The sequence below is a fragment of the Rhinolophus sinicus genome, linkage group LG06, assembly GCF_036562045.2.
Source record: "Rhinolophus sinicus isolate RSC01 linkage group LG06, ASM3656204v1, whole genome shotgun sequence".
NCBI classification, from domain to species: Eukaryota; Metazoa; Chordata; class Mammalia; order Chiroptera; family Rhinolophidae; genus Rhinolophus; species Rhinolophus sinicus.
In genome coordinates, this window is record NC_133756.1 from 19,053,131 (window position 1) to 19,073,705 (window position 20,575).

General features: G+C 35.1%; 1 protein-coding gene across 4 annotated transcripts in view; it reads right to left on the reverse strand.

Annotated features, from left to right (window-relative positions):
* The window catches only part of SPATA6 (spermatogenesis associated 6), a 99,406-nt gene that overhangs the window by 21,970 nt on the left and 56,861 nt on the right, over nucleotides 1-20,575 (reverse strand). The window contains exons 10-11 of one of the 4 annotated variants that reach the window (XM_019710877.2): nucleotides 11,859-12,043; nucleotides 7,778-7,829 (exon numbers count right to left, since the gene is read on the reverse strand). In XM_019710877.2, the coding sequence (XP_019566436.1) occupies nucleotides 7,778-7,829; nucleotides 11,859-12,043 (237 nt within the window). Of the gene's footprint in view, nucleotides 1-7,729; nucleotides 7,830-11,858; nucleotides 12,047-20,575 lie in introns of all 4 variants that reach the window. The other 3 variants (XM_019710875.2, XM_019710876.2, XM_019710873.2) reach the window with 3 other exon arrangements.

The window sequence follows — 20,575 nt, forward strand, 5'->3', positions numbered from 1 at the left end:
TGCCCAATAAAAGTTTCAGATCACAGTCTGAAATCTGTATTCAACCAATGACATAGTTTCAAAATAAATAAAACTAACAGAACTAGAAAAAGATACATCCACTATCATGAGACTTGAACCTTTCTTTTTCTTTTTTTTATTAGTTGCAGGTGCACAAAACAATAGTTAGACATTTATCATTTACATCCCTCACACAGTGACAAAACCCCTACCCCATCCCTTATCTCTTTGACATCGCACACAGCTATTACAATTCCACTGTCTCTATTGCTAATGCTGTACTCCACTTCTTGTAACTATATATATACATATATAAAATTGTTGTTGACATTCATTATTGTTCAGCTTCAGCTTCAGGTGTACAATGCAGTGATCAGGCATCTACATCATCCCTGAGGTGGTCTCCCTAACGAGACAAGTGTCTATTGGATACCCTACAAAAGCTTTAGAACATTATTGATTACATTCCCCAAATTGACTTTCGTATCCCCGTGGCAATCTTGTGGTTACTGACTGTGCTTTCTAATCCCTTCACCTTCCCCCTTATTCTCACCCCCCCTTCCCGTCTAGCAACCCTCAGTTTTTCCTCTATGTCTCTGAGACTGTTTCTGATTAGTTCATTTATTTTTTTCTTTAGATTCCACATATAAGTGAGATCATATGGTATTTTTCTTTCTGTCTGACTTATTTCACTTAACATAATGTTCTCTAGGTCCAACCATGTTGTTGCAAATGGTAAGATTTCTTTTTCTTTATGGCTGCGTAATATTCCATTGTATAAATGTACCACGGTTTATTAATCCAGTCGTCTACCGATGGGTATTTTGGTTGTTTCCATGTCTTGGCTATTGTGTATAGTGCTGCAATAAACATAGGGGTGCATACATTTTTTTGAATTAGAGATTTGGATTTCTCCAGATAGATACCTAGGAGTGGAACTGCTGGATCATAAGGTAGTTCCATTTTCAGATTTTTGAGATACCTCCATAATGTTTTCCATAGAGGCTGCACCAATCTGCAATCCCACCTACAGTGCACTAGCGTTCCCTTTTCTCCACATCCTCGCCAGCACTTGTTGTTTGTTGATTTATTGAGGATAGCCATTTTGACTAGGGTGAGGTGATATCTCGTTGTAGTTTTTATTTGCATTTCTCTAATGGTTAGTGAGGTTGAGAATTTTTTCATATGTCTGTTTGCCATTTCTATGTCCTTTTTAGAAAAATGTCTCATCATGTTCTCTGCCCATTTTTTAATTGGGTTGTTTTTTTTGGAGTTGAGTTGAGTGAGTTTTTTATAAATTTGTGATATTAACCCCTTATCAGATATATTATTGGCAAATATCTTCTCCCATTCAGTAGGATCCCTTTTTGTTTTATTGATGGTTTCCTTTGCTGTGAAAAAAATTTTCAGTTTGATGTAATCCCACATGTTTATTTCTTCTCTTACTTCCCTTGCCCGAGGGGATATATCAGTAAAAATCTTACTCCGGGTAATGTCTGTAAAGTTTCTTCCTATATTTTTTGCAAGGAATTTTATGTTTTCAGGTCTTAACACTTAAGTCTTTTGAATTTATTCCTGTATATGGTGTAAGGAGGTGGTCCAGCTTTATTTTTTTGCATGTGTCTGTCCAGGTTTCCCAGCACCATTTATTGAACAGATTCTTTACCCCACCGTAAATTCTTGCTTTCATTGTCGTAGATTAAATGACCATATAGGCATGGATTTATTTCTGGGCTCTCTATTCTGTTCCATTGATCTATATGTCTGTTTTTATGCCAGTACCATGCTGTTTTGGTATCGTTATACCTCCCACTTTGTTCTTATTTCTCAAGATTGCCGAGGCTATCCAGGGTCTTGTATGGTTCCATATAAATTTTAGGATTATATGTTCTATTTCTGTGAAAAATGCCCTTGGTAGTTTGATAGGAATTGCATTGAATCTGTATATTGCCTTAGGCAGTATGGACATTTTAACTATATTACTTCTTCCTATCCATGAGCACGGTATGTGTTTCCATCTTTTTGTACCTTCTTTAATTTCTCTCTTCAGTGTCTTATAATTTTCTGAGTACAGATCTTTTACTTCTTTGGTTAAATTTATTCCCAGGTATTTTAAAGTCTTTGAAGCAATTGTAAATGGGATTGTTTTCTTAATTTCTCCTTCTGATGTTTTATTATTGGTATATACAAATGCAACTGATTTCTGAATATTAATTTTGTATCCTGCTACTTTACTAAATTCATCTATCAGCTCTAATAGTTTCTTGGTGGAGTCTTTAGGGTTCTCTATATATAGTATCATGTCATCTGCATATAATGACAATTTTACTTCCTCCTTACCGATTTGGATGCCTTTTATTTCTTTTTCTTGTCTGATTGCTGTGGCTAGAACTTCCAGCACTATGTTGAATAGAAGTGGAGAAAGTGGGCAAACTTGCCTTGTTCCTGATCTTAAGGGGAATGGTTTTAGCTTTTCCCCATTGAGTATGATGTTAGCTGTGGGTTTATCGTATATGGCCTTTATTATATTGAGATATGATCCCTCTATTCCCACTTTCTTAAGGGTTTTTATCATAAATGGCTGCTGGATTTTGTCAGATGCTTTTTCTGCATCTAATGATATGATTATATGATTTTTATTTTTCATTTTGTTAATGTGGTGTATCACATTAATTGATTTGCGGATGTTGAATCGCCCTTGCATACCAGGAATGAATCCCACTTGACCATGGTGTATGATCTTTTTAATGTATTGCTGAATTCTGTTCGCTAATATTTTGTTGAGGATTTTTGTATCTATGTTCATTAGAGATATCGGCCTATGGTTTTCTTTTTTTGTAGTGTCTTTGTCTGATTTTGGGATCAGGGTGATAGTGGCCTCATAAAAAGTGTTTGGGAGCCTTACCTCCTTCTGGGTTTTTTGGAATAGCTTGAGGAGAATAGGCGATAATTCTTTTTCGAATGTTTTGTAAAATTCACCTGTAAAGCCATCTGGTCCAGGGCTTTTGTTTGTTGGGAGCTTGTTGATTACTGATTCAATTTCCCTGGTGGTAATCAGTCTATTCAGGTTTTCTGTTTCTTCTTGAGTTAGCCTTGGAAGGTTGTATGCTTCTAGAAAATTGTCCATTTCTTCCAGATTGTTTAATTTGTTGGCATATAGTTGCTCACAGTAATTTCTTAAAATTTTTTGTATTTCTGTGGTGTCTGTTGTCACTTCTCTTTCAATTCTGATTTGATTAATTTGGGTACTTTTTTTGATAAGTCTGGCTAAAGGTTTGTCGATTTTGTTTATCTTCTCTAAAAACCAACTCTTGGATTCATTGATCTTTTGTATTGTTTTTCTGTTTTCTATTTCATTTATTTCCACTCTGATCTTTATTATCTCCTTCCTTATATTCCCTTTGGGCTTATTTTGCTGTTCTTTTTCCAGATCCCTTAAGTATGAAGGCAAACTGTTGGTTAGTGATTTTTCTTGTTTGTTTAGGTAAGCCTGCAATGCTATGAATTTCCTTCTTAGGACTGCTTTTGCTGCATCCCAAAGATTTCGGGTCGTCATGTTTTCATTTTCATTTGTCTCGAGATATCTTTTGATTTCTTCCTTGATCTCATGGTTGACCCATTCATTATTTAATAACATGTTATTCAGCCTCCATGAATTTGTGTGTCTTCCAGTTGTTTTTTTCCTGTAGTTGATTTCTAATTTCATAGCACTGTGGTCAGAGAAAAAAATTGATTTCAATTTTCTTAAATTTATCAAGACTTGTTTTGTGGCCTAACATGTGGTCTATCTTGGAAAATGTTCCATGTGCTCTTGAGAAGAACGTGTATTCTGCAGCTTTGGGGTGAAATGCTCTGAAAAATTCGATTAAATCCAAGTTGTCCAATGTGTCATTTAAGGCCACTGATTCCATATAGATTTTCTGTATAGATCTGTCCCTTGTTGTCAGAGGAGTGTGGAAGTCCCCTACTATGATAGTGTTACTGTTGATCCCTGTCTTTATGTCAGTCAATATCTGTTTTATATATTTAGGTGCTCCTATGTTGGGTGCAGAGATGTTTACTAGGGTTATGTCCTCTTGTCGGATCGATTCCTTTATTATTATATAATGCCCATCTTTGTCTTTTAATATATGCTTCATTTTAAAGTCTATTTTGTCAGATATAATTATTGCAACTCCAGCTTTTTTCTTATTTCCATTTGCATGAAATATCTCACTCCAACCCTTCACTTTCAGCCTGTGTGTGTCTTTTGATCTGAGGTGAGTCTCTTGTATACAGCATATACAAGGGTCTTGCTTTCTTATCCACTCAGCCACCCTATGTCTTTTGATTGGAGCATTTAATCCACTTACATTTAAAGTGATTATTCATAGGTACATAGTTATTACCATTTTTTTAGTTTGTAGTTAGATTGTTTTCAACTTTCTTCTGTTTACAGAAGCCCTTTTAATATTTCCTGCAATGTTGGCTTCTTGGTAATAAATTCCTTTAGTTTATTCTTTTCTGGGAAGCTCTTTATCTCTCCATCACCTTTAAATGATAGCCTTGCTGGATAAAGCAATCTAGGTTGTAGGCCTTTGTTTTCCATCACTTTGAGTACCTCTTGCCACTCCCTCCTGGCCTGCAATGTTTCTGTAGAAAAGTCATTTGATAGTCCTATGGGAGTTCTCGTATATGTAACCCGCTGTCTTTCTCTTGCTGCTTTTAGGATTCTCTCTGTCTTTAACCTTTGCTTAATTTTAACTATAATGTGTCTTGGTGTGGACCTGTTTGGGTTTATCCTGGTTGGAACTCTCTGCACTTCCTGGGCTTGTACATCAGTTTCCTTCACCAGGTTAGGGAAGTTTTCAGACATTATTACTTCAAATATGTTCTCAATCCCTTGCTTCCTCTCTTCACCTTCTGGTATTCCTATGATGCGCATGTTGTTGCACTTGATGTTATCCCAGAGGTCTCTTAAACCATCTTCATTGTTTTTTATTCTTTTTTCTTTTTGTTGTTCGGTTTGGGTGATCTCTGCTAACTTGTCTTCTAAGTTGCTGATTCGATCCTCTGCTTCATCTAACCTGCTGGTAATTCCTTCAAGTGTGTTCTTTATTTCAGTTATTGTATTCTTTAGTTCTAAAAGGTTGTTTGTTATGAGTTCTCTATCCTTCATGTCGTCACTAAGCTCCTTAAACATTCTTATCATCAGTGTTCTGAACTCTGTCTCTGATAGGGTGGTTACCTCTATTTCATTTGGTTCCAATTCTGGAGGTTTCTTCTGTTCTTTTATTTGGGACATGCTTCGTTTCCCCATTCTGGCTGACTCTCTGTGTTTGCTTCAATGTATTAGGTAGATCCCCTAGAGTTTTTAGTTCTTACTGGGTTATGTTAGGTAGTATGTGTCCTTTATATTTGGCTTGCACCACTTCCCTATTCTCCTCTGCGTGTGCTCTAAAGGTGACTCTTGTGTTGTGTATATTGTCCTGTTAAAGTTGATCTTTAATTGCTTTTGGCTTGTTAGTAGGTGGGATTGACTCCTAGGCTGACTAGTTAGCTGTGAGACTTGGCTCTGCCCACAGTGGATGATCTGCTGCATGAGGGTTGACTGTTCAAATGAGGCTTGGCCCCTATGGCTCTTGTGCCTGTAGAGAATTCCCTCTGGGTGTGTCACTTGTAGGTCAAACCCAGTAGTACTCTGGTTTGGTCTGGAGTTGGCATCTGGGTGTGTTGAGTCTTGCCCTTCAACACAAGAAGGGCAAGTAATGGGTCTTCTTGTAATCCTCGTATGAGTCTCTTAGCTGTTCTGTGTGATGAGCAGAGTCCTTTGATAGTTATAGATGTTCGATTTGTGGTAAGTTCCGGCAGCAAGAAGTCCACCTTGCCGCTGCCATTCCTATGACGTCACCCCTTGAACCTTTCTTGAAACTTGAAACCTACTTACCACTCACCATACAGAAAAAAAATAATTCCAACCCAATCATATAGTTAAATGTGGAAAAAAACCAAAAAGCCTTTAGAAAAATATAAAGGACAAAGACTTGAAACAGACAAAAAAATCTTAAAATGCTAATCAAAAACGGGAAAAAAAAAGAAGAATTAGATTCATTAGAATTAAGAACATCTTTTCATAAAAAAAGATACCATTAAGAGATTGAAAAGGCAATGCAGAGTGGGAAAAGAAAAATGCAAAACATATGGGTATAATTAAGAACTCATATAAAGAATCTATATGGAATTATTAACAAGCCAAAAAAGAAAGGGAGACAATGAGTGCAAAAATGGGTAGACGACTTGAACAAATGCTCACAAAAGAGGATATCCCAATGATCAATGAACATATTCGTTAGTCATCAGGAAGCAGCAAGTTAAAACCATTAAGTGATAAAATGCTAAACAAAATGAAAACACACACACAACTGACCAAGTTGCAGTGAAGATGTGGAACAAGCAGAACTCAAACACACTGGTACTGATAGTATAAACTGTTGAAGTCATTTGTTGAAAAATCTCTGGCAGTATCTACCAAAGCTGAATGGACACATACCCTATGATGGAGTAATTCCACTGGTGGGTGAGTATCCAAATAAATGTACAGAGTTACCCAAGGACATGCATAAACTTCTAATAGCAGCTCCAAAAGCAGAAACAATCCAAATGTTGGCAGGAGGGATGAGTAAATCAATGATAGTATTTTCATATGATGAAATACCATGAAATTTCATGCAGCAAGAGTGAAGAACTATTGCTACATATAACAAGATGTCTGCATTGCAAAAATGTCTGAATTGTAAAAACAAAGTGAAACAAGTCGTAAAAAAAAGGAGTAGACACAGTAGGATCGCATTTATACAAAGATCCAAACACACAATACTAATCCTGCTATTAGAAGTTAGGATAATGTTTACCCTCAGAGTGGCAATACCTGTGAGAAAAAAGTAGGGACTTCTGCAGAGCTGATAATGTTTTGTTTTGTGATCTGGTAGACAGTTTATATGAGGTGATTTTATTATAATTCATGACACTGTTACTTATCATGTGTGTATATTCTATACGTATATTATACTTTGAAAACAAGTTTAATTAAAAAAGATTACGCATATAGAAACTTAGAACAGTACAAACTGGTGCCAATGTTGCATAACCCATAATTCAGGACTGAGCTTAATTCCCAACATGAAACTCATAATAAATAATTGTTTTTAAAACTAATAAATGAAACAAGAAATGAAACACAAAAAGAATATACTGTATTTCCCAGCTGTCATTTATGTTTGTTATTTTTTCCTTATCTCAGAAAATGTTCTCATATTGATGTCCTCTAATATTAAACCTCATAGACCTGCCCTTTCTTTTCCTCTTTTAAATATTTAATTAACATAAAAATTAGCTGAGAAGTTTCTTCAAAATGCACATTTCCTCACCCCTTCCCAAATTCTACCACGTAGAAGCAAACCTATTTCCAGGATATGAAATTGCTTTGTACTGGGCCACATATTTTGAAGGCCATGAAAAAAATATAAAGTCACTATTTACTGACTCTTTAGGAGATAATTATCACTAACTGTTTATAGTCCAGATGATCTGTGTCAAACATTTTGTATAAGGACTCACGTCAAGCAGGAAATTAGGTATGGAGGCTTTATATTTTCCTTCCCAGTGATTAAATATTGCAACTTTTAAGCATCTTGGGTGGTTTTCATGCCCAGTTATAAAAAGCCTTCAAGAGAAAATTTTAGGAACTAACATATAAATGTCTTTGATGAGCCTGATGTGATTTCAAGACATGTTTTACCCGATCATGGATCTCATCGCAGTTTGAAGATGAACACCAATCAGAATGGAATCTGTAGGCATAAAAAACAAAGGTGACTTGTAGCCAGAGGGAGAGAAAAAAATCATTCCAAATGCCAGACACTGAAAGTCATTTTTTTCATATCCCTATCTTATAACATATAAAGATTAGAATAACATATTTTCTTCCTTTGGCCAATGCTGAAAGGCAGATATAAAATCAGGCACTAATTGCCCGCTGTAGTATTAAGTCCTCACAATATGTTCAAGAAATAGTCTTAACAATACAGTTTGACATGCATTTGGAAGACATATCCATATATCTGACCATTTTAATAATTTCCATACATAATTCTTTAGAGCTCTATCTCTACCTAAAGATATAGATTTTCATATTAGAACAATAATTCCATGTAGAGGGCGTTTAAAATTAGTTATTTCCCAGTAATTTAATCATACTCAAACTATGTGGAACAAATTCCTTTTAGCATACAGAAAAATAAAACTAATTTTGTGAAATGAAACAAAACATTTATTATAGATGAAAATATTTATAATCCTGTCATATTCTTATTCCTTCAGCATACAGGGGAACAATACAAATATCGAATCATCATCTTGTACACCTGAAACTATTATAATGTTGTGTTAATTATACCTCAATAAACAAATAAATAAATAAATCATACAGGGGAAGATAAAAATTGAGTGTTCACATCTCAGGACAGACAATATCACTTGTCTAGTCTCTGCTATGATGTAACTGTATGTTTTTAAAAATAGGAAAGAAAAATAATTTTATTAGAATGTGAGTGTTGGAATTATAGATGTCGAACAATAAAGCAACCATTCCTCTTTCTTATGCCCTTCCCAAACCCAAAACTGACCTGAGTACAAATTAAGCTACTTTATTTGTTTTATACAAGTCATAATTAAAATTTCTAGATCTCTGTGATTAGAGTACCTCTACATGAAATGCTATTGATAATACCTTTATAGAGGAATGAGTACTGAAATGCTAACAGGTTGTTTGAAACTTTGCCTTTTTATCTCCCAATCTGTTCTTAAAAAGTTACAATTTTGTATGTTTACAGAGAGTACAGACTATTAAGCAGGATAAATGATTTACATAATCTGTTTTAAAGAACGTAATCATTAACGGATGATCAACTCTATCTAAATTTTGATCTCCTGCGTTTGTGAAAGGAAGTGTTATTGCATCTCTGCAAACATACTGGCAAACTGTGTTATTTGTCACACATCTTGAAAGTCTGAGATCCGTATGTAGCTCCAATGGGATCTCTTCAATGAAACTGTGAGAGGATCCACTAGTCTGTGCTGTGGTATAAGAAATGATTGCCTAACGATCTTTAACTCCATTTACAAAAATCAAAACCTTAAGCACGATTTAAAAGAATATTAGCAACTTTTTAATTAGATTCGCTAGTATTTTAGCAATAACTCTACAGCTGAATATAAATTATAAATCATAATATTAATATTTCTACTTTGAGGAGAAAACTGCTTCTGAAATGTAACACTTATCAAAACTGAAACCATTTTATGGCGTGCTAACTCTCTTGGAGGTATTTTTAAAATGGGCTTAAAGCAAAAAGAACCTTCACTATAAATAAGAGAAATTCATTTACTTAGAGTCACTGACAGAGTTTTTAAAAGTCTATTTATTCATATACATTATTAAAGATTTAGTATTTTACAGCAATTTCAGAAAAAAATTAATTTTAATGACTATTTACCGAGATAAACTCCTATAGCTGTATGTTCAGTCATACTCCCAATTTTGCCTGAGACATATAATCTACATTTCAATCAGTTTAAATTGCTTATTATTCCAATGGATTGCATAAACACCCTATAAGTATATTGCTCAGTGACCTAAAACGCCAGATCGGAGAATGTCTTATATTTAAAGATGTGGTGCTGAGTGTGCCAAAAAAAACAATTTTTTTTTGGTTCCTTGTGGTACGTCTCAAAGGTCTTTTATTTTCCATTATAGTCTAAATCTAGAACTTTTTTTGAAAATATACTCAAAGTAGAAATGTTTTCCCTTAGTGAGAGCAATAAAATTTATCTACTCTACAGAGTACCCCTAAAATTTTATTAATTAATTTAGATGAATTCAAAATTAAAAGTACCTCAACCTTCTTCAAGTCAGAAAAAATACATACTGTTTAACATGTATTAGAATTACTATCCACATCTACTATCCAGCATCAAAATAAATGTCTAAATGACACTATTTACTCTAAGCCATGCCTTGCACTGAACATGAAAAAAGGACCACTGGCTTTAGCAATCCTCAATGAAAACAATGTGAATATCGCCTCAATAAAGAATTTATCAACCTTGAACGGACAGGCTTCAAAAGCTGGGACAAAATTACATACAACAATGAAATAACACAAGACTAAAACTGGTATTATACTATAGTGGTAAACAACTGGAGAGTCCTGCAAAGTATGTGAAAATGTAGAAAATAAAATAATATGTATAAAAGCATATCCAAAGAGATAAAGGTAAAATAATTCTTGAAAACCTACAGACACTGGAAAGAACCAATCAACAAAACCACAAGTGCTTAATTCTAAAAGCAGGTAAAAAGAGAGTAGCATCAACTATATGTCTGAACATCTGAGCAGACATGGAAATCAAAGAAAATCCCGATACTGAACAGAATTTAGCAGAAAACCTCTTTTCAAGAGCTCCTCTTGCACTTTTAAAGATTATAGATCCAGATATATATAGACAGATATAGATATAAACACAGACACATATATATCTGTATCTATCTCTGTATCTATCTCTGTATCTATCTCTGTATCTATCTATCTATCTCTCTCTCTATCTATCTATCTATCTATCTATCTATCTATCATCTATCTATCTATCTATCTATCTATCTATCTATCTATCTACCTACCTACCTACCTATCTATCTATCTATCTATCTATCTATCTATCTATCTATCTATCTATCTGAACTCAATGATCCCACAGGCATGATTCTAATAAACTAGAAGCAACATTAATAAAAATTTCCTATCTCGGGATTGGGGTCTCTGGCATACCTCCATATATTCATTTTAAATGCTTATAGGGCTAATGAGAAAACAGACAAATCTATTTGTTCAGAATAGGGATGTTTTAATATAGCCTCCAAACTGACACACTCTTATTCAAAGCATCAGTTTTAAGATGAACTTTTGATAGACTCTCTATAGTTAATTTAAACTTTGTCATTAAGTCTGATGGCCCTAATGTGTTGTAGAAATGTAGCGTGCTACTTTAGCTATTTTATATCATCTGTAAAAATAGATTTTACTTCCATGTTGTTGATGGTATATCTGTTAGGTTTTCAAATTTCTACACAATTTTTAAAATACCCAGGATGGGTGTTTTCTTGTTTTGTTTTTTAATTGATGACAGCTATTGTTCTGTTACTAACTACTTGTGAGCGGGGCAAGGAATTTCCAATATGGATTCAACAGCAACAACAAAAACAGATGAAGAGGAATTACTTCTATCATATTCAAATTATAACTACAGTCTAACTGTGGCTTCAAAAGCATTTTTAGAGGAAGACCTGGAATCTTTACATGATTAAGATTCTTTTGAGGATTTGGAGGGAGATTATTTGAGGAAACCAGGTACTTTATACCAACAATATATAGAATCATCATAACCAAAAGGAAAATATAACCCTTTTGCATTTTTATGCATGAGCCATGCCTATAATGTTAAATACTTAGGAATCTACTAAAAAAAAAACCTATCACATACTCTATTTTTCACTTTTATGAACTACAATACTTAACTAGGGCTAAAGTGACCCTAATTAATAAACTCACTAACAGTATACTCACTTTGAGAGAACTGGGCTGGGGAGGAGTATTTAATGCTATATAATACACACTATGTTCTAAACAAAAGCAATTTAAGTAAGCCTCCTAACATCAAATTATATTTTTACAAATAACCATTTCACATACATAATTGCTACCCTCTCTTTGCTAATGACAATTACTCAAAAAAGTAGTACAGAAATAGAGACTAAGCATTACCTTTCCCTGAGAGAAGCTCGATTTAGCACAGGACTTGGAGAATGCTTTGGTGCTGTTGAGGGTGCTGAATGCACTAGTAAGGTCCTGGCTGAATGCTGGGCCTTGCTACATGACCTTGGGCTCAAATACTCATCACACCTTTCCAAAGAGTCATCGAAGTCTCTCCCATGGGATGTCCTGATAACCTGCTTAAAAAATTATATATGTATACATATAATATAGTAACATAACACAAACAGACACACACACACACACACACACACATCCTTTGTACAAGTAAAAAAACATATGTATAATGCCACATGAATATTTGAAGGTAAATTTCAGAAGGTAGCAATCATCGTGATCATTTTAAGATTAAACATTAAATGCATCTGGATTGTTCATTCCACATCTAAAATTTATAAAACTTTACCAATTCTAAAAGCTCTTGAGTAAGGGTGATGTAAAGGTAGGGGTGTACATATAAAACAAAGCACAAGTAAACATAAACTAATAATAGCTTAGTTTAGTTACAAGGCCAAACAGAACAAAATTCTAGCCCTAATACTTATACATTGCTGCATTTGTCCTGGAGACAGACGAATGAATAAATCAGGATAGACAAATTTATGAATTCCTGCCTTTGTGGAACTTATATTCTAATAAAATTTATATTCTCGTAACGAGTGATAGATTTACACACACACACACACACACACACACACACACACACCAAGATAAACAGGTGAAATATGTAGTATGTCAAAGGATGGCAAATACCATGGGAAGAAAACAAAGCAGGAAAGGAAATAAGAAGTGCTGGTGGGTGGAGCAGGAGAGGTATGTAGGGAAGGAGCTATAATTTTAAATAGGATAGTCAATGGGGACCTCATAGAGAAGAGGATGTCTTAGCAAAGACCTAAGGAGTAAAGGCCTGAAGACCTCAGTAGTTACAGACCACAAGACCTAAGTCATGGAGACATCGCTGGGAAGAATATCCCAAAAATAAATGCCAAGATCCTGAGGGGTGGGGTGGGCACTTGTCTGATATATTAGAAATAGCAAGGAAGATAGCAGAGCTGGACTGAATAATAGGAGATGATCAAAAAGGTAGATTTTAAAGATTTAGGTTTCTATTCTGAGCAGAGAAAATAGGCTCTTTTAAAAAAATTAATGAGATCTCCTTGGATATTATGCTAAAAACAGTCTAGAGAGGGGCCAAGGGCAATGACAGGGAAATCAGCTAGGAAATTATTACAACAAAATAGAGAAAAGGATGCTGGTTTGCATCAGAGTAAGAGCAATGGAGGTGAAAAGCGATCAGATGCAGAAGGAAATTTGAAGATGGAGCCAACAGGATTTGCTAATGGATTGGGTGTCAAGAATGATACCAAAGTCTTTGGCCCAGGCAACTGGAAGAGCTGAGTTTGTATGAAATCGTTCTAACCTTCCAGCTGGAAAGGGTAGAAGAGTAAGACATTGGGAGACAGGTTTTGGACCTGTTTAGCTTCACATATCTATTAATCTATTAACCAGCCAACATATTAGAGTGGAATTCAGGGGAAGAGTCCGGGATAAAGACATAAATAGTATCACCTAGGAAGTGAGGATAAATAGAAAGAAAAAAACATCTGAAGACTGAGCCTTGGGAATACGCCATCATTTAGCGATGGGAAGATGAGAAGGAAACAGACTGAGGAGTGACCAGGGAAGAAGGGAACAAACAAAACAAAACAAAACAATAGAATGTGTTATTCTGGAAGGGAACTAAACAATGTACTTCAAGGAAGGGGAGTAATTGAGTCAAATATTGCTGATAGGTCAAGTGAGAGAAGACTGAGAATGAACCTTTGGATTTTAGCAATAGGCAGGTCATCAGTTACATCAACAAGAGCAGCTTTGATGGAGTAATGGTAGTGATAATATGGAGTTGAGTTCAAGAGAGAATGAGAGAGACGAACTGCATTCATTTAACACATAGTAAACTTACAGTCACTGTGTTAAGTGCTGGGACTACAACAGTTTATACTGTAGTAGTACTATTTACTAAATATTTGACCTTTAAGAAGGTCAGTTTGACCATTAAGAAAGCTACCTAATCTCTCTCAGATTCATTTTCCTCTGTGTAAAATAGGGTTAATAACAGCTAGTTTATAGATTTTCCATAGTTTATGTAAAGTATCTTACAGAATGCCTAGATATATGAGTTACAATAACTAGAAGTAATGTATTGCACTGGTCCAACAGCTTTTTTTGAATTGATACTACAATTTTCACTGCTTTGCAGAATTATAGCAACATATGGTGAGTCAACAGTCAGCTGAGAGAATCAAGTTTTCATTGCAGAACCAAACAGCACGTAACTCAAATGACTCAGTTAGAGTCCCAAATAACTAAGAAATATGTGATCCAGATTGAATAAAAGAAACAACTGAAAATTGCTCCATCATTAAGTGTTCAGAAAGACAAAAAGCAAAAACAGTGAATGTCAAAAATAAGACCAGAGATCTCCATGGTCAACAAATCCAAGTGTACATTAAGAGAATGATAGGAAAGGGGGCAGGGAAGTACTATAATGCTGTTTCTAGAGCTATGTCCAAATATGAACCACTTGGCTTATACTAGAGAGATTATTTTCTCTTCATTAATTCAATGCCAATTGAGTCATGTTGGCTGGCAGAGCATTGTTTGTCTACTAAAATTTTTCCCAAACTAGTCAGCAATGCTTTCAATATAGTCTCTTCTAGGTGACTACAACTAATTGTTTTCTCTATTTGTCAGAACATTCACTGAGAATCTCTCGAACAACATGTAAGCTAATACTCAGATCTAGAGAGGTACAGGGATTTGAACTCACAATCCAGATGAGCCAGGGCATAGAAAGATAACTGAGACGGAGATATGCTAAGTGTCAGATACACCCTAATGGTAAAAACTGCAGAAGGCAATTCAAAGACTTCTAATGATCTGAACAGCGGAGGTCTCGTGGAGGAGGTGAGATTGGAATTAAGGCCGTAAGTAGAGAAAGGGCGAAACAGGGCATTCAGAATGGGGAAAACGGCACCAGGACAGATGAACAATGACTACAATCACTTGGCTATCTCTATAGGAAAGTCATAGGAGAGAATATCAGAGATGGGACGGGTACCTTGTAGATGACTTTAAATGATATAACTCAATAACAATCAACATTTATTAAGCATCTTCTATGTACTGTATAAAGTACTGAACAAGGTACAAAAAAGCAATGTAATAGGAGACCTCAAAGATGTTACAATCCAGAATGGGAGACATTAAAAAACAAGTAATGAGAAAACACCGAGGAGTGAAATTTGAACTAAATAGACATATAATAAATAGCTGTGCGATGGGAACACAGCTGGGATGTATTCTTTCCATAGAATTAGAGTAAACATTTGTCTTGGAAAGTTTTATATATAAATGGGGGACTGGGAGGTATAATGAGGGGGTAAGTCCTTGATAAGAATCCACTTCGAACTTTTACCTTAAGCCTTGGTTTAAGAAATGTTTCAAAGAAACAAAAACTCATAGACACAGGTAACAGTTTGGTGGTTACCAGAGGGGAAGGGGGAAGGGGAATTAGTAGGAGAGGGAAAAAGGGATCAAATACATGGGATGGAAGGAGAACTGACTCTGGGTGGTGAGCACACAATGTGATATATATTAATAGATAATGTATTATAGAATTGTACACTTGAAAACCATGTAATTTTACTAACCAATGTCACTCCAATTAAAAAAAAAAAAGAAATGTTTCCATAGATCTTGTGAGTTTTCCACAAGTTACTTCTTCTCTTCCAAGAACCCAATGCAGTATTATCTCTGGCTCATTACAGAAGAGTTCCATTTCTTGGATGACTCCTCAAGAATACTGGCATAGAGTCCAAAGACGTGGGCTCACATCCCTCCTAGTTATGTGACTGAGCAAAGTCATTTACTCTATCTAAGCTTGAGTTTCCTTATTTATAAACTGGGGAAATAATCTTATAGGTTTGCAACAAATATAAATGAAATAAAATTAGTGAACACATAAAGCAGAGGGCTTGGCTTATGAAAGACAATAATATTTATTTCCTCATATGTCAGCATAAAGAGGTTGGCTTTTTTTTTTTTTTTTACAGTTACGGAAATAGTTCTTTAAATGCCTTTTCTAAGATCTCAGAAACGCAACAATTCCAACATTGCAAATATTCAAATGTATCAAGATTTTTTAAGAAACCCAGTATTTTTAACCAATCTGAAACTTTTACAAGTAGAAAAGAAAATTTCATATTTTAAATTCATTGTAATTATATAAATGTAATGTGATTATGTAAATGACATACTTTTCAAATCTGTGATATATAACGGTTTGGTTATACCACACTTATGAAATAAGATTCCAGAAAAGTTGCTTATACAGTAAGTTAATATATTGATGGCCATAAAATTTTTATATTTACAGTAACTTCAAGGTCAAGTTAATGAAAGAAAGACTTTCCCTAAGTATAATGGGAACCAGTAAATTCACTTGTACAACAAGTATTTGTTGAAAACCTCCTTAGTACCTGGTACTATATACCATGCTCTAAAATTTCTCTTTTATCCGGGGGCATAAAATTTGAGAAATAAATACAAATAATTCTAATGGAAATAGTGGGAAGTAGTTGAGAATAATAAGGACTATGGGAAAGAAGTGCTGTATAGGTACTACTTTCAGGATGGTAAGAAGAAAGTATGGTTCTGACTCAAAAAGGAGAAATATTTTGGTAACTGAGATTTTGGTAACTGAGATCAGTTTCTCAAATTTGCTGAGAACGGTCCTTAGTGAATCGTACTTTAAGTGAATGATCAATTCCTATCTCAGCCAATTTAAAAATCCATATGCTCAACTAGCTGGTTTGTTCTAAAGAAGATGCACTTTCTTTACACTGTTGAAGAATTTAGAAAAAATTCCAAAATATTGCAACAAAAATGATAAGTAATTCCTAAATATATCAATGCTTGGTGTGTGTGTGTGGGGGGGGCACTTCCTTCTTGGGCCATTGCTCTATGCACTTGTATAAATAACTTTACTCCTCACAACAACCTTATGAGGTAGGTATTTTTATTATCTACACTTAACAGGAGAGGAAACTGAAGCAAACTCAAACAGCTATTAAGTGGTAGGGGTCCAATTCCAGAGACATATGAGGCATCTACGTCAGAAACAAATGAAAAACTCCCCCCACCCAAGCCTCACAGGATGCCTATAAGGAAAGTCCCACAAAAGATGGGCTCACAATCCAACTTACTAACAACCCAATATACAGAGTCAAGGAATAAACTGACAAACTATCCCCAAGAAAGAAGGAAAACATCTACCAACTAACTTCATGATTTGACCATAATAATGCCACCAAACTTCTCAAGGAAAGTATAAGAAAGGCATTTACAGACCATCCTCACTAGTGACCATATATAGACAAAAAATCTTAAATATTAAAAATTAAATTAAGTAATGTTAAAAAAAAAAACACCACAACGAATAGAACATGACCAAGTTGGGTTTATTCAAAGGATACAAGGATGGGTTACCATAAGAAAATCTATTAATCCACTATAAAAAAAATTATCAACTCAACAGACGCTGGAAAAAAGCATTCGATAATATTCAACATACACCTATAATTTAAAAATAGATATTCTTTGCAAACAAGGAATTTCAAAGGGGATTACCTTAATGTGCTAAAGGATATCTAACAAAAATCTACTGCAAATGACATTCATAGGTGTGAAAACTTGGACGTGATCCATGACGAGAATGTGTATCAGTCTGTGCTGTGACATGTTAGGCTGCACTGCAGTGGAAACTGGGGCTTGGTTAACACTTTGCAAGACTCCCCAAAGACCCGTACCATCTAGAACACGAGGCCTTACTGTCACTGTGACAGGAGAGAGTTCACAGCAGTTCTTCTATGCTTCACCCTGGAAGGGGATCCACATCATTTCCATTCACAACCTATTAGCTAGAACTAGGGCCCCAAACACCTGTAAAAGGGCCTGAAAATATGGAGAGGACACGAATAGCCAATAAGCAATAAATGTTTCTGTCACATCTACTATCACCACTTTTTACTCAACACTGCATTGAAGATCCTAGTAAGTTAAGACAAAGAAATAATTTGAAAGTGAGAAATAAAATTCACTATTTGTAGATGTGTACCGTTTCCTCTATTAAAAAAACAACAACTCAAGAATATCTATGGCAAGAATGTTATGTAAAAATCAATTAAAACACTCAAAAATGTAATTTTACATAAAACGCTATTTCCAACAGGAACCAAAACTATAAGCCTTCTAGGAATAAATCTCACAAACAATGTGTAGCACATTAATGTTTTGGAAAGCATATATGACTTTAGTGAGACCTGAGAATTGAGACTCTGCAGTCACATGGCTTAACTATCAGAACAAAGACCTGAGGCCCACCTACCTCAACTTGACTTTACCATTAATTCCAGGAAATTCTTGCCCAGCAAAATAAGCTATAAACGAGTAAATAACTTCACTATTTGCTTTGGGACCTTCCAATAGAGCATGTACCTCTCAATAAGAGCCTGCTAAATCACTAACCAGCTCCCTTCTTGTAACAATAGGTTCTTAATCTGGGCAAACAGTCCTCTTCTCTGGACAATGGATCACTCAACTAGACAAATCCCTTCCTTATCACGACTTACTTTAAGACACTAAAACCTTTGTATCCATTAATCCTAACTTTTATATCACAAAGTTTACTGATTAGATTCCCTTATTAAAAGCCCTACCTTAAAACACTGAAGCCCAGACTTCAAAACCCTATGAATACCTGCCCTTAACCTTCCCCTTTCAGAGACAATACTAAATAAGACTGTCAAGGTGGTCTCTCCCTTGTGGCATTATGTCATAAACTGCTCTAAATAGCATAACTTCACCAAGGATATTTTAAAATTACAGTGGCCACTTGAGATTTTTTTTTAAATGTGAACAAAACTCTTCCTTTGAAAAATGCCTTAGAATGAAAAGGAGCAAAAATCCCACATATCCAATAGTCTGCATTTCTTAACTGGCATGACAAAAATTCCAAATAATTTTTCAGATTCCAAAAAATTGCTTCAGACTTGCTGGCCAAGGCAAATAAAAAATGAGAAATTGAAAGCTGTCTCTTTCAGATACCCTCACATCCCAACTTAAATGTCCTTCATACCACTATTCTTACCTTCTGTTCTGTGTTCCTCCATTATCTCAGATCCCTACCCTTCCTCCTACCTGCCTTCTTCCCCATCTGACCTTTCAGAAACAAAAGCTCAGTAACTTCTTAAAGTTAATCCTCTTCAGAAAACAAAAAGTACCATATGGTTGATTTTAAGCTCTGTTCTGTTTGTGAGCTGAAAGCCATCATCAGAGATTCTCCAAAGTCTAAACAAGATAAACAGGAATTTGGAGCAGAATTTAAAAATTCTGTGAACTCCGAACTCATGTTTACATATTTTCCTATCTTAATAAATGGTGTCATCAACACAGAGTTGTGATAATCAGAAATCTAAGAGTCATTCTTAACATTTACATGGCTAAATTCCTTTCATTGCTTTCTGCTTTCAAAGTTTTCTTGGCTATTTTTGCGTAGTTCCTGGGATTTAAAAAAAAAAAAAATGCCTGGAGATATTTTTAGTGAGACTTATTAATTTTCAAATTAGTCTAAGTAAAAGGACATCTTTATGACACTGAGTCCTTCTCTATGAGAACCCAGTATATCGCCTCCATTTTTCAAGTCCACTTTTCCATCAACATTAATCCCAAGTATCTAATATCTCCCCTGCTATCAATCTCCATTCCTACCACCCCAATCCAAGCTATCATCATTTCTCACATTGACTATTCAATATCCTACTGACTTGTCTACTAGTATCCACCTGTTCCCCAGTCCAATCCATTTTCCATACTGTAATCAAGAGTGATATTTCAAAGTACAAATCTAACCATGCCACCTTGTTGTTTAAAACAATTTCATTTATTCTTGTTGTACTTAGGGCAATTACCAAAATTCCTACAACATGGCCTAAAAGCTTTGATCTTATCTACTACTCCAGCCTCAATTTATACCATGCAGCTAACTCATGTCTTTCCCTTCTGGCAACACTGGTCTTTCAGCTTGCCTAGCCACTAAACCTTTATAAATGGTATTTTCCCCTTTCCCTCTCACAGGTTCTTCTTCCCTTTTCATGTAGCAAATTCCTATTCACTTTCAGAGCTCAAGGGCCATCACTCATCCTCAAGACGCTTTTTTTATTCTCCTTCACCAGATCAAATCCCCTGGTACATAATGTCTAAGCTAGTGCATGCCTTCCGTGATATTTATCAGTTCCAAATATATACTGATTTTTGTGATTTTGTTAATATCTATCTCTGTCACTATTACGAAATATCCATGAGGGTACAGATGATTTCTAGAGTTTTACTAATTTTTCATTTCCAGCATAATACTTTCTTAAACAGAAAGAAAGAAGTTGGGAGTGGGGAGGGACAAAGCATTCTAGGTGAGGCAGAGATAGCTAGCTTTCCACCACAATTTATCTTTCCCTCCTCCAGAGAATTGTTGCTGAGAAGCAGTCCTTGCTCTGACCAGGAACCAAAATGGCTGCACCCTGATCTTGCCCTCTAGAACGCTGAGAAAATAAATTTCTATTGTTTAAGCTGTCCAGTCTATGGTATTTGTT